Source organism: Epargyreus clarus, unplaced genomic scaffold (genome assembly GCF_041222505.1).
Source record: "Epargyreus clarus isolate Ecla_fem2 unplaced genomic scaffold, WU_Ecla_fem_2.2 ptg000010l, whole genome shotgun sequence".
In the NCBI taxonomy this organism is placed as follows: Eukaryota; Metazoa; Arthropoda; class Insecta; order Lepidoptera; family Hesperiidae; genus Epargyreus; species Epargyreus clarus.
The window spans coordinates 2,210,701-2,223,993 of NW_027332218.1; the positions used below are offsets into that span (position 1 = coordinate 2,210,701).

General features: G+C 32.8%; 1 protein-coding gene across 1 annotated transcript; it reads right to left on the bottom strand.

Annotated features, from left to right (window-relative positions):
• Positions 1-8,639: 8,639 nt before the first annotated feature.
• LOC140745291 (uncharacterized) lies at positions 8,640-13,154 on the bottom strand. The gene has a single exon (XM_073077063.1). It carries the CDS (start codon positions 12,902-12,904, stop codon positions 11,687-11,689), a length of 1,218 nt encoding a protein of 405 aa, XP_072933164.1. The 5' UTR covers positions 12,905-13,154; the 3' UTR covers positions 8,640-11,686.
• Between the last annotated feature and the right edge of the window lie 139 nt (positions 13,155-13,293).

Sequence of the window (13,293 nt, forward strand, 5' to 3'; positions counted from 1 at the left end):
AACTGCAACACACAGATACAAATATGCGAGCAAGTATATCTGCTAAGGAGAGATGGTTGTTACATTGAGGTAAAGTAACATACTAATTAAATATTAATTATTCTAATTTAATGTAGAAAAATCAAAATCAATCAAGCTTGAAGTAGATGGACTCTGAATACTTTGTATTGAATCGTTTTCAACGCTATAACTCGAAGTCTGTGATTGAACTCTCGTACTGGGTCCAGCAGCAGTATTATAACCGTAGTGTGCCGGGGAGTCCATTGCGTCTGCTGAACGTGAATGATGTGGAACGCTATAACTATTTTTGTATTGAATGTTTCTTATAAAGCCAAGGATACATTAACGGGCGAATGTCCCACGACATGTATCGGCGATATGTCAGGCGAAACCGGCCGATTTCGCCTGACATATCTGGCGACCTCGCGCGACTTGTGTCCGTAGCGACGTCAGGCGAAGTCGTGCGACTTCGCGAAACTTCGCCTGACATTTATCTGGCGACATTACGAAGTTTCGTTTCACAAGGCACTAGGCAGTCGATATCATGACACCCACCGAGGTAGCGTTGTTGGCTGCGGCGTACATAATTATAATTAAAAGTCGAAGAAAAAAGAGAAAACAGACGAGAAGATGGTGGGTTAGAAAGTACTTAAAACAAAAAAAACAACAGTATCTTCTATGAATTAAGTGTTATTGATGGATCATTTAAGAATTTTACGCGAATGTCATCAACAGACTTTGAAATACTGATAAATATGATTGGCCCAACAATATCTAAAAGGAAACTAAGTTTCGAAACCCTGTAAGCGCTAGCGATAATCTAGCTGTAACGTTGAGATACCTTGCAAGTGGGGATTCTTACATGTCTTTATCGTATACATTTCAAATATTAAGGCAATTAATAGGCCAAATAGTGCCAGAAGTATGCAAGGCACTGATACAGGCGTTAAAGGATCAAATAAAAGTAAGTATAATTTCAGTAATTTATAATTAAATGTTCCAAGCTTACAAGATATAAATTTAAAAATACTTAAAAAAAGCCCCTCTTGCATGTTGTTGTGAACTGTTCTTAAAGACGACGTAACATTGGTAATGCATTACATGCAAGAGGGGCTTTTCTTAATTTTACTACCGAATTGTTGATAGTTACACTCGAAGGTTACATAAGAACCTTTTTTATTTGGATTATCTATACCTATACATACAATTATAAAAAAAAGAAAACTACATATAACCGAAGTATTGTAAAAAAACAGGAATTCCGTTTTGAACAATATCTCACTTATTTTCGACATCCTTTCCAACACTGCTATAATACTTGTAATATTATCACTCGCTTCAGTTCTATCTTGCAAGGAATTTGATGTATTCAGGTCGTCATAATGCGAAGCATGCGAAGAAGTCCCACACTGCGATGGAGTTGAGACAGTGCTATATCCATACAAATCGCCTGTGTTAGTGTCGTATTTTCCCGTCCTTGCTTCCATTATTATGTTATTAATATAAAATTTTGTCATAATAAGCGCGTGTTCCGTTTTAATCTTACGCAACTCGGAAGCAACCTACTGTCCATAAACATCAAAATCGTCTTTTACTGAGGTTTCGTTCATTTTTCTTTTAGCATCTAACAGTATTTCATAGGCCTCATCTATTTTATCATCAGATGGTGTTGGTTCTCTTTTTTTTAATCTTATCGTTTAGATTACCGCGATCCCCTTGTGAATTTGAGGCTTGATCATCCAGGCTATCCTGCGAACTATCTTGCGAATCTTGATTTGTTGTCTGAAAAGAAAAATCGTTTGATTTCAGATACCAGGCACTTCAGAACAGTGGAAAGCTGAGCATTTCAAAACATTATGGAATTTCCCAAATTGCGTGGGTGCGATTGACGGCAAGCATATACTTATAAAAGCACCTCCTAATTCTAGCAGTGGTTATTTTAATTATAAAGGGCATTTTAGTATTGTATTGTTGGCAATTGCAGATGCAAATTATAATTTTATTTACGTACACTGTGGTGCCAAAGGCAAATCGTCTGACAGTGGAGTCCATCAAGAAACAACATTTTATAAGAAATTAAATGAGAACAACTTAAATTTACCCCCACCTACGCCGATAGCACGAACCGGACGTAGTTTACCATTTGTATTCGTTGGTGATAGTGCATTTGTGTTGAGTCAAAATATGATGAAACCCTACCCTGGAATTTATGAACGAGGGAATATAAAACGGATTTTTAATTACAGACTTTTTAGATGCCGCAGAACTATTGAAAACGTATTATAGTTAATTTAATTTGGTTTAATTTAATTTTATATAATGTAATTTGATTTAATTTAATTCAATTTGCATGCTTGAAAAGGCTGAATAAGAGACTATTAATATTGTATGTAACATCTTTTCTCACTGTTCAAAGCAAATAAATTATCTTAAAAATCTTAAAATCTTAAATAAATATAACCTACCTGGGAAGATGGATTATGAAGATGTTAATAATGAGAATACTCTAGTAGAAGGTTTCTGGCACAATGAATTATGTTACTTTAACGTCAATATAGATGAACAACCGCCAGTAATAGCTCCAGCACCCCAAACTGCTTTTGATGTAAGAGACCGTTTTGCTGAGTATTTTTGTAGTGAACAAGGGAGTGTTTCATGGCAGAATAACACCGCATAATAAACAAAATGGTTAAGATCATGTTTAACACCATCATTTTGCACAAATTAAATCAATATATTACTTACTTGTTCTATCATCGTATCAATGTCACCCGATGAAGTTTCCCCCTTTATTAAAAATTGTAGCGAATCATAAGCAAACCAATTACTTTTCTTGACATCTGTTGTCCGCTACCCGTCTTTTTTGATGCTCACATTAACTGCCACCGTCCTAAGCCCAGTGCCCACTAAATTTGACATATATGTGTGCCACTAACGCGTATATGAGTTGAAAAAAAGACATAACAAAGTGCCCCCGACGCATATAAGAGTCGCTAACTTTCCTATGTGCCCTTCCACGCATCTGTGCGTTTGGGTAAACAATACGAACGTTTACTCATTGTCTATTGTTCCGAGGCAATAAAAAGTAACGATGTCGTTTCCTTTCCGACATTTTTTATTTCGGATATTTCAATAAAAACAAATAACCGTGTCTATCATAGATATAGAATGTCAAAGATGAACAAAGCCAATGAAAAAATGTAGCCGTATCGACGTCATCAATTCGTCAAGCCCTAGTGTAAGCAAATCATATTATTACAATATTTTACCTTATTTTTTATAGTTTATTTTACATCTAGATACGAAATATATTTATTTACAGCAACAGAGCTAAATGACGTATTGTACAAACTAATAATAAAGGATAAAAATGCTAGCAGAGCGGGTGGCTGTGGGTATTTATTTTGTTTGATAGCTGGAACATATTTGCTTTATTTGCCTTCTCTTTTTCTCATACTAAGTTAAATATGAAATGAACTACATATATCTGTTTCACGATTTGTTATTCTACTTGAGCGGAGCGAGAGATTCGATGTCTATGGTGTTAGTAAAGCTATTATCAGAGTAACCAGGCAACGAAATTTCCCCAAAAGTGGAGAAAACGATTTTTCTTAGATAAGTAAAACAAACATTATTGTAATTTAAAACATTTATTGAAAAATCAACTTCACATCGGATAATAATATAAACGAAAATAAATATACAACAAAAACCATCCTAAATTATTAAAAACTATATAAAAACATGATATCAAAAATAGACATCGTAAAACAATAGTTAAAAATTAAATACTATTTGAATACAAATAATATAGATAAATATGTGAATTATAAGTACAATGCTGAATACAACACAAATAAAATATTTATTGAACATCAACTTTGTATAAAAAATCAAACGAAATAAATAAAAAGAAATTTAAGCAATTTAAATACGCTATAATAATCATAAAATTTAAATATATATAAGAATAGCTAAACAATAGTTTACTATAAATATAAACACAAATTTATTAAAAATACTACGAATAAAAAGATGAATTATATGTACCGATAAAAGTGAATATGACATATACAGGGTTACGGAAAAATCGACCTAGATAATTGAGGGCGTTATTAACACGTTCACTGCCAGCACGATTTTCTTAATTCATTCCCAGGTGCCGCCTATCTTTCACGATGGACTCGCTAGGCGAGTCGCAGGCACTACATAATAATTTAAGTGGACTCGCTAGGCGAGTTCATTGGCATGATGTTTAGTTAAACTAAATATTTTATTATTATTGTGGCCGTCGCAGTCTCCTGAACGTTTATTTCGTTATTAAAAGGTGTTCGGCAAGTGTTCATTATATTACTGCATATAAACATGGCTAAAAACCCATCAAATAAAAAGGAGGTACGTTTCTTTCGTAATTTATGCATGAATTGTCAACATTTTGATAGAATTCTATTTTTAAGGTTAAATTTTGAAATAGATTGAAAATTTAACTTGTGCGACTTCTATTTCTAAGAAAAAAGATTCCGATTTTGTAATTTTTATACATGTTGAGTTAAAATGCAAAATTGTATAAAATATCATTATTTACCTACGTTAATTGTACCAAAAAATGTTTCATTGATAGGAATGTATTAGGACTGAAAAAAAAATCAAAGGTTAATCTTCAAATTTCTCCAAAACACAAAAATATAATTATTTTATTATAATAAATTTGATAATTTGATACTTTAGCAGAATTTTATTCATTTTAAATATTTTTTTTGGTACAATTAACGTTAAAAATAGAATTATAAACTTAACGTTAAAAATAGAATTATATCAAAATGTTGACAATCCATGCATAAATTACGAAAGAAACGTACCTCCTTTTTTATTTGATGGGTTTTTAGCCATGTCTATATGCAGTAATATAACGAACAGTTGCCAAACACTTTTTAATAACGAAATAAACGTTCAGAAGACTGCGACGGCCACAATAATTACAAATTATTAAGTTTAACTAAACATTATGTCAATGAACTCGCCTAGCGAGTCCATTTGAATTATTATGTAGTGCCTGCGACTCTCCTAGCGAGTCCATCGTGAAATATAGGCGGCACCTGCGAATGAATTAGAAAATCGTGCTGGCAGTGAACGTGTTAATATCCTTAGTTATTTAGATCGACATTTCTTTAACCCCGTATACAGAAAACATGGTAACATACAGAAATAATGTTATGTTACCATGTTTTCTGTATGGTACGGACGGTAACAAGCGAGGCAAAGCCCGATGTTACAGTCCGCACAAAATATACCACTGTCCTTCCTTTTTTATGTTTGCTCCAGCATCTAGCACATTTTCGCCTTTTTAGAACGCCATCGCCATTCCTTGGTAGTTCGCTGGGCATGTGCGATGGCAATTCTGGAGGGCATAAGCTAGACGCTGGAGGAGAAAGAAGGCTTGATATTACCTTCTCCCTGAAACTTTCTAGCGTAATTTTGCTATCCTTTCCCTTTCGGTATAAAAAGAAGGAGTTTAAAAACATAATTTGAAATATGTGAACTCCTATCTTTTTATACCACCTCATACATTTATGTTCGCACAGGTAGTACGCTAATATTTGGTCGCACCGGTCAACACCTTTCATAAATTTATTATATTTAACTATTTGGTTTTGACACGGTGCGACCTCGGCGGTTCACCACATCTACCATTTCGGGTGTATGCTCTGTGGATAACGTCAAGACGTCCCTTTTATCCTTCCATTTCGCATACACCCTTTCTATTGTTCTGGTAAATGTGGCCACCCCGTGTTAATTTTGTACTCTTTACCTTCCGAGGATTTCTCCTGCGGGAAGGTAACAGTGTACCCGTGCAATATGTGGTTTTTGACAGCAAAATTTCAGCTAGATTGACACTATTATAATAATTATCCATATATAAGGAATGACGGGCATATAAATAATCTTTCATCAATTTGAGGACGACTTTATCGACGTGGCCTTTTCCTGCCACTTCCAAGTCAGCTGACCCTTTATACATGTGGATACGATGTACAAGACCATTAGGGTCAGCTAACATGTACAGTTTTACTCCAAATTTTTTTTTTTTATTTTTTATATATTGTCGAATTAAAAGCCGTCCTCTAAATAAAATCATAGACTCATCTATAGTCAATTCTTTATCGGGATATATAACATCTTTCATTATATTATTAAAATAATTTACAAGGCAATCTACTTTTGAATAAATACAAGATTCACCGACACCGTTCGGCTGAAAATATAGCATACGAAAAATGAGCAGAAACCTATTTCTGCTCATATAATTTCCTAAATTAAATTTCACTAAGTGGTGCTTTCGCCAGTAATAATTTAATTTGTTTAGCCGAACGGTGCCCATAAAAAATAATATCCCTAAAAATATCAATAATTCTTCTCCCTTCGTCGGTTTCCACCGATTTAGCCGGCTATTCGCTGATATCCCTCTACTAATAACTTCTTCTGCGTGGTCGTTGGTGGTCATGGCCAAATTATTTAAAAAAGATATATTAAATAATATTTTAAAATACTCTACGGGACTAAGGTTCTCAAAATTAAATATTTTGATACCGGGTTGTCCGGAGAGAGGCACCGTGGTTTCATCAATCCACTCAAGATCGTCCCCCATCTCACCTTCGTCACTGATGTCAATCACGTCACTCTCTTCTAATTCAGAAATGCTTGTCCTGTAAATAATTATTATAATGTAAATTTATCTCACACTAAACTTTACGTACGTAGGTTCATAAGGACTATGGGCACATAGTACAATGGTGTCACAAATTTATTTATATGTATATGTTACCTTATTTCAAAATTGGATTGAAAGAAAATTTGTTTTTACATCGAAATCTTTGTCTATTTTTTATACGTTAACTTACCCCTCGGATTCGTCGGAGATAGACAAATCGGTGTCTAAGACCGACGAACAACTTTCAACCCGGCGTCTCGCCTGCCGGTAGTTGGAGGCGTCTTCTTCTCCAAACATCTCGTAAATGTTGCGTTCCACCTCATCTGGATTCAGATTCATCTAGAGTAGAAAACTATACTGCATTAAATGTTTTAGTGACTTATCACCCAAAATTATGTTTCAAAACAAATGTAAATAAACGTAATTGAAGTATATATTTTTAATACTATATAGACAATACTGAGTTCTCCAAATTTACATCATGTTTATTAAACATTTAAAAGTATTTAAAAAACTTGTTAATATACTGCCCGCTCCTGGATCTTTGATAAATTGTCATGCGTATAGCCGCTGCAACAGCGAAAACAATATGTAGGCGTACCTAAGGTGCAATGGCGAAGGGGTAAGATCGATACATTCATTAAAACCATATTTATATGAGCCATCGTTGCTGAATATTCCATAAATCCTCTGTTGTACCGATATAAATAGCTTGAAATCCAATCACATAAAAAATCGTTATCGAATGAAATTCAATATTTAAAATATATCAATATTAACCCGTTGAAAAGTTAACGAATCGGTTTTATTTTACCATATTATTTTCTTTTAATATATAAAAAAAATCAAAATCAACCTGTTGCCAAATCGACTGTTTGTTTCGCGATCGCAACGTGTCAAGAATAGGTAGTATTCTGCCGCGAGAAAATCAAATTTACCAAAATTATCTTAATAAATAAATTATATTAAATTATCTTTTCATACAGCATTTCAAATTACAAATACATTAAACTTTATCTTAACATGTTTTTTTTACTTGCCTATGTAAAAAGATAATACACTGGGTAAGACTAAAATTCACGCGTTTTTTTCATACCACGACTGACCTAGACTGAAGGATAGAACTAGACGTAATAGTTTATCGACTCGACTCGACATTTGGAGATATTAAATTTTTAACTTCCCCCGTTTTTCATCTTACCCAAATTCACTCATGACTCTCACAAAGGAATAATTACAATGTTTAGAACAGAACGAGTAATATGTATTGTCATATACATATTTTGCTAAGTAAAGTTTAAATATAAAAAAATAACGTACATTTAAAAGCAGGTCTTGCAACAATATGCCTCTAAATATCGAAAGTAAAAAAAAATATATCAATTTTAATACTTACGGTTGACAGGATGTAGCAACACTCAACACACAAAATACAAAAAGACTGAAAGCGGTTCAGTGTATGGAATTATCGGAGTCCAGAAAATTAAGCCGTGGTCGTCATTAAAAACAGAACCGAAACAATATCGCACCTTTAGAATTGTACTGGCCTAAACCAAAATTCTTGTTTTTTAGTAAACGCCAGAAATGCAATTGAAGAGTTGGCCATTTTTTACTTTTTCGTTTATAATACTTTAGGCTAAGCGTTTGAAGTCACAATTTTTTTTTAATCGTAAGGTAGGAATTGTTTTAATGATTGGATAATAAACCTGTAAGTATAACTAATTCGAACCTTTGTTATTTAATCATTTAAAAAAAGATGTCACTTATTTTCCGAAAACATTTTAATGTTTTCGGCTTAATTGACTTTGTGTCTATTTTTTCCTTAAGAATACAAAAAAAAATGCCTATTTGAAAAAGAGGCGACTAATTTTGAAATATGCTAGTATAATTATTGATGACTTGCTAAATTAAAGGAAAGTAAAACAAAAAGTATGCTTTTATAATCGTGTATTTTGAAATTTTGCCTCACTAATCATCATTCAACACTAATCACAATCAACGCTTAGGTACTGCTACCAAAACCACATTATCATCTCACATTAAAAAACAAAATTGGTCTACTTATTAGAAAATAAACAATCAGTCTCGAAAAAATGTCATAAGCGCAATATGACCGCCACGGCCGTCAGGATAATAGATGCTTACAATATTTAGTAGAACTAGTACTTATAATGTTTAGTATTTAGTAGTAGTGTCAGTCAGCTCACACACCTAGAATATACCCAATACTGGGTATCATTTACGTTTCTAATTTAATTATAAAATGTTTGCCAACTTATGGTTTAACGCAATATAATTGGTATACAATTATAGTAAGTTTACAAACATCAATAGTTTTTAATAATCTCCGAATACTACTAAACCTTTGAAAAGTATAAAACAATAAAAACATTTCTTATCAATAGAGTACAAAAATAACAATAAACCAAAAGTTATTTAGTTATATTTGAATAATAAGCCATAAAATGTTTATAAAAATATCATAGAGAGAATTAACAAAATAAAAAACACCTTTATGAAAATATCAAAACAGTAGAAAATAACATAAATTGCGTCAGCACTAAAATGAGATCAAATTAAATGATTAAGTAGTCATTAATTACAAAACCGAGTCATAAAACCAGGCGTATGTACTAGGGATTGCTTTATTTCTTATAAGATAATTCAAGTCTTTCTTTTTTATTTTCTGCAAGCTCTATTTTGTTTCTATAAGCCTTCGATAGTGTAATTTCACCCGCATCTTTCATTTTATTTCTTTTATTGCGCATATTTACTTTCTTAAAATCTTTTTCGGCGTATGTAGTTTTATAGTGAAAAATACAAATACCTCGTCCTTAATAAATTTTAACACTTTTATCTCGTTATCTGAGTCCCTCCAACCCACTGCATTTTTATCTGTATCCTGATTAAAGTTATACCCCCATTCGGTCTGCAACACTTTTAAGTCTATAAAAAAATTGTAATCTAATTCTTTTACTTTAAATGGGGTGCCCGTTTTTCTAGCACCTCTTAGTAAAGGCACATATTGTTGAGGTATGTAAATAGGACCTGATCTGAGGTTTCTCTTTATTTCTTTTTCTATTAAACTATGTGCATTGTCCCCCTCGTTCTGTGTATGTCCCTTAATCAAATATTTATGCGTTATTGATTGAATGTTGTCAAAATGGGCCACTGCATAAGAGTATAAATATTTATTTTTGTTTTGACCATTACAATTATCTGAATAAAATATTACATTTAATGTTTTGTCTGCATTATTTTCACTAATGCACTTTAAATAATCAAAAACGCAGGAACCTATTTCAATCGCCCCTTTATTACCCTGTGTTTCGTTCCAAAAGTAGCAATATACTTCTTTATATGCACCTAATTCACTATCACTTTTCTGTTTATTGGTATCGTTTGATTTAGGAGCTAATTCAACGATGGTAAAATTATAACAATTAAGTCTTGATCTATAATAAAAAGATGAAACATCTCCTTTAGGGCAAGTCATTGCAGCTTCTAGATCGTAAACAGCACAAACATTAGTTTCGTTAATATTACAGCGATCACTTCTTTTTTCCTCTCTACACAGAACTTTTTCTTTAATATGTGTCTCATACTTTTCTTGAATACCTAACTTCTCATCTGCTGATGCTAATTCATATCTTGTACATTGGTCACACAAATCCTTTTTGGGCTTAAAAAAAGCTAATATTAAATTCAGTTGTAAATTGTAAATATTAAGTAAAAAATCCAGTATGGAGCGTGAGGTTTGTTTTCTTTGGTTTGATTAGTATTAACTATGTAGGGACTACATAGTTCTTTTACACTCTTGCTGCCATCAATATATTCTCTTGTAGTAGAAGATCTTAGATAATGACTCTATGCGCGGTATACTATTAATATGGTCTTTAATATCTTGTACAAGACTTGGGTCAATCGGTGCTCGGCTTCTAGAACGCCCTCTAAGATCTTCTGCTACAAAGCCATTGGAATTCGTTTTCAGTTTCACAGTTCTTATTTGTCTCTCTGTTATATCTAGTGTATTGATAAAAAAAGTTTTACATACGCGAATTCTTTGGCTATCAACAGTAAAATAAAAAGCTGTGTTTGGTTTACGAGGATTGGCAGCATTAGTGTACTTATATTTGGGTTTCACCTTCATCATGCATGCCTTGATAAAAGATCGCTTCAAGTCCAAATTACTTAGCTGCCAATAACAGTCGAATATTTCACATCTCTTCTCAGGGGTTATATTATCAGAACAACGAAGTCTACAAACACAACTATCTCTTACTTTTTTTGTAGGTACCTCTTTATTAGATTTTGAAAGTGATTGGTAGGCTTTTCCGCTATTCCGAAGCGACTTAACAATATTTTGTTTCCATTGAGATGGATTGCGTAGGCGCTTCCTAGATTTTTTATTCTGTGGAATTAATTCAGGGGATCCAATCGTATCGTTAACATCATTTTCATTGTCAGATGTGGTGGTTGATGAACTCAAAGAGCGATAATGCTTATTACAGTTTAAAAGTAAAGCGGAAATAAAAATACAGAAATATTTCGCAAAACACTTTTATATTTGTTAATGTAAATAACAGTTTATATTTTAAGTTTTATCGTTACTGCTTTCTTAACCTAATAACAACAGTAGTTATAATAATCAGTCGTAATAGGAACTTAATATTATAATCTTGTACTTAGTAATTAACGTATTTTTTTAACAATCACAAAATAGTACTTAAAGTTACATAGTCATAACAAAAATGCTTAAGAGATCGCTTTACGTAATTATGCTAAAGAACAATAAACATACAAAATAATAAAAACTTCTTATACTTGTACTTGGTACATCTACCAACATTAATTATAATCAAGAATCAACAGAACTAAATAGGTTTTACTTAGTCTTAATCAGTCTCATAAGTTGTGACTACTCTAAATATTAAATGTATTATAAAAAAAACTACGAAAAAGATGCGTATAAAAAAGTTAAAGAATTGAGTTGTAAAAACTGGCATAATAAGATGGAATCAGCCCTTTTGCGATTAACTCTTTCAAGTCCATCTTTTTATTAGCGCTTATCTCCTGTTTTTGCGTATATGCTGCCTTCATAGTTATTTCTGTGACTGATTTCATCTTCCTTCGCTTATTTCGCACATTAACTTCTCTGTAGTTTTCGTCCTTGTAAGATGTCTTAAAGTGAAATAGAAACGGATTTTCTTTTGTGACCTTTAACACCTTTATATCATTCCAGTTGACATTTTGGCCGCTTTCATCTGTCCCAAAATTAAAGCCCCATTCCTCTTGCAACAGTTTAAGGTCCAGAATACTGTCGAATGTTAGCTCATGGATGTTGATCGGGGGGTTACATTTTTTTGCGTTTTTAATTAGTGTTATATATTGAACTGGGGTATAGATTGGGCCGGACTTAAGATTTTTTTTAACTTCTTTTTCTATCAAACTGTGTATGTTGTCTGCTTCGTTCTGCGTATGCCCTCGGATCATGAATTTATGAGTGATGCTTTGGATGTTAAAAAGATAAACTGCATACATATACATCGTCATTATAAACTTATTTTTATTCTGACCCGCACAATTATCAGAATAAAAAACAATGTTCAATGGTTCCTGTGCGTCCTTACCAATTTCCTCTAAGTATTTCCAAACGCATGTACCTATTTCGATCGCACCACGCTTCGCATCCGATTCCGTCCAAAAATAGCTATGTACAGATTCAAAAGCCCCTTTTTTATCTGTTTGAGACAACTCAGTTACTGTCAAGTTGTAACTATTGAGTTTGGACTTATAGTAGAACGCTGACGAGTCACCACGTGGGCATTGTAAAACAGCTTGCAAGTCGTAAATTACGACTTTGTTATTTTCGGTAATATTTTTTCGGTCTAGCTTTTTTTCATCTCTACTCAGTATCTTTTCCTCATGATGTTGGTCATATTTTTCTTTAAGCCCTTGTTTTTGGTCTGCTGTTGAATTTTCGTACGACAAACAAAGATCACACATATCTTTTTTAGGTCGAAAGAAAGATATATTGAACTCCTTTGTAAATATGTTATAATAAGTCATGTAACTCCCTGTCTCTTTCTTGTTTCGAGTTTGTATTTCTTTAAAATCATCATAAAGGTCTTTGATTGTCTTTCCCCCATCTATGTATTCTTTTGAGGTAGTAGCTCGTACGTAATGTGATTCCATTCGCGGGATAGAGTTTATGTGCTGTTTAATATCTTTTATTAATTCGGGATTAATTTTTAAATGGTTACCATGCTTGCCACGTAAGTCATCTTCTATAAAGTTATTGCTGTTTGTTTTAGACTTAGGTTATAACAGGTCAATTGCTATATCTGTTCTTTCTGTTACTGCTCCGTAGTAATAACAATTCTGAATATCTGTTATTTAATAACAGCCTGTTATTTTTCTAGGCTTGCCAGTATGATGAGGTAATTGTTATTAGCGATGCGCGATTGTTACTAAAAACAATCGAATTATTCGATTGTTATTGTGTTCGATTGTATTCGAATAACTATCGAAATTCTTCGATTGTATTCGAATAACTATCGAACAATCGAAATTAGTCGATTGTT

Excerpts from the sequence above, each read along its gene's own strand:
- LOC140745291 (XM_073077063.1), bottom strand. The coding sequence starts at position 12,904 with ATGGAATCACATTACGTACGAGCTACTACCTCAAAAGAATACATAGAT.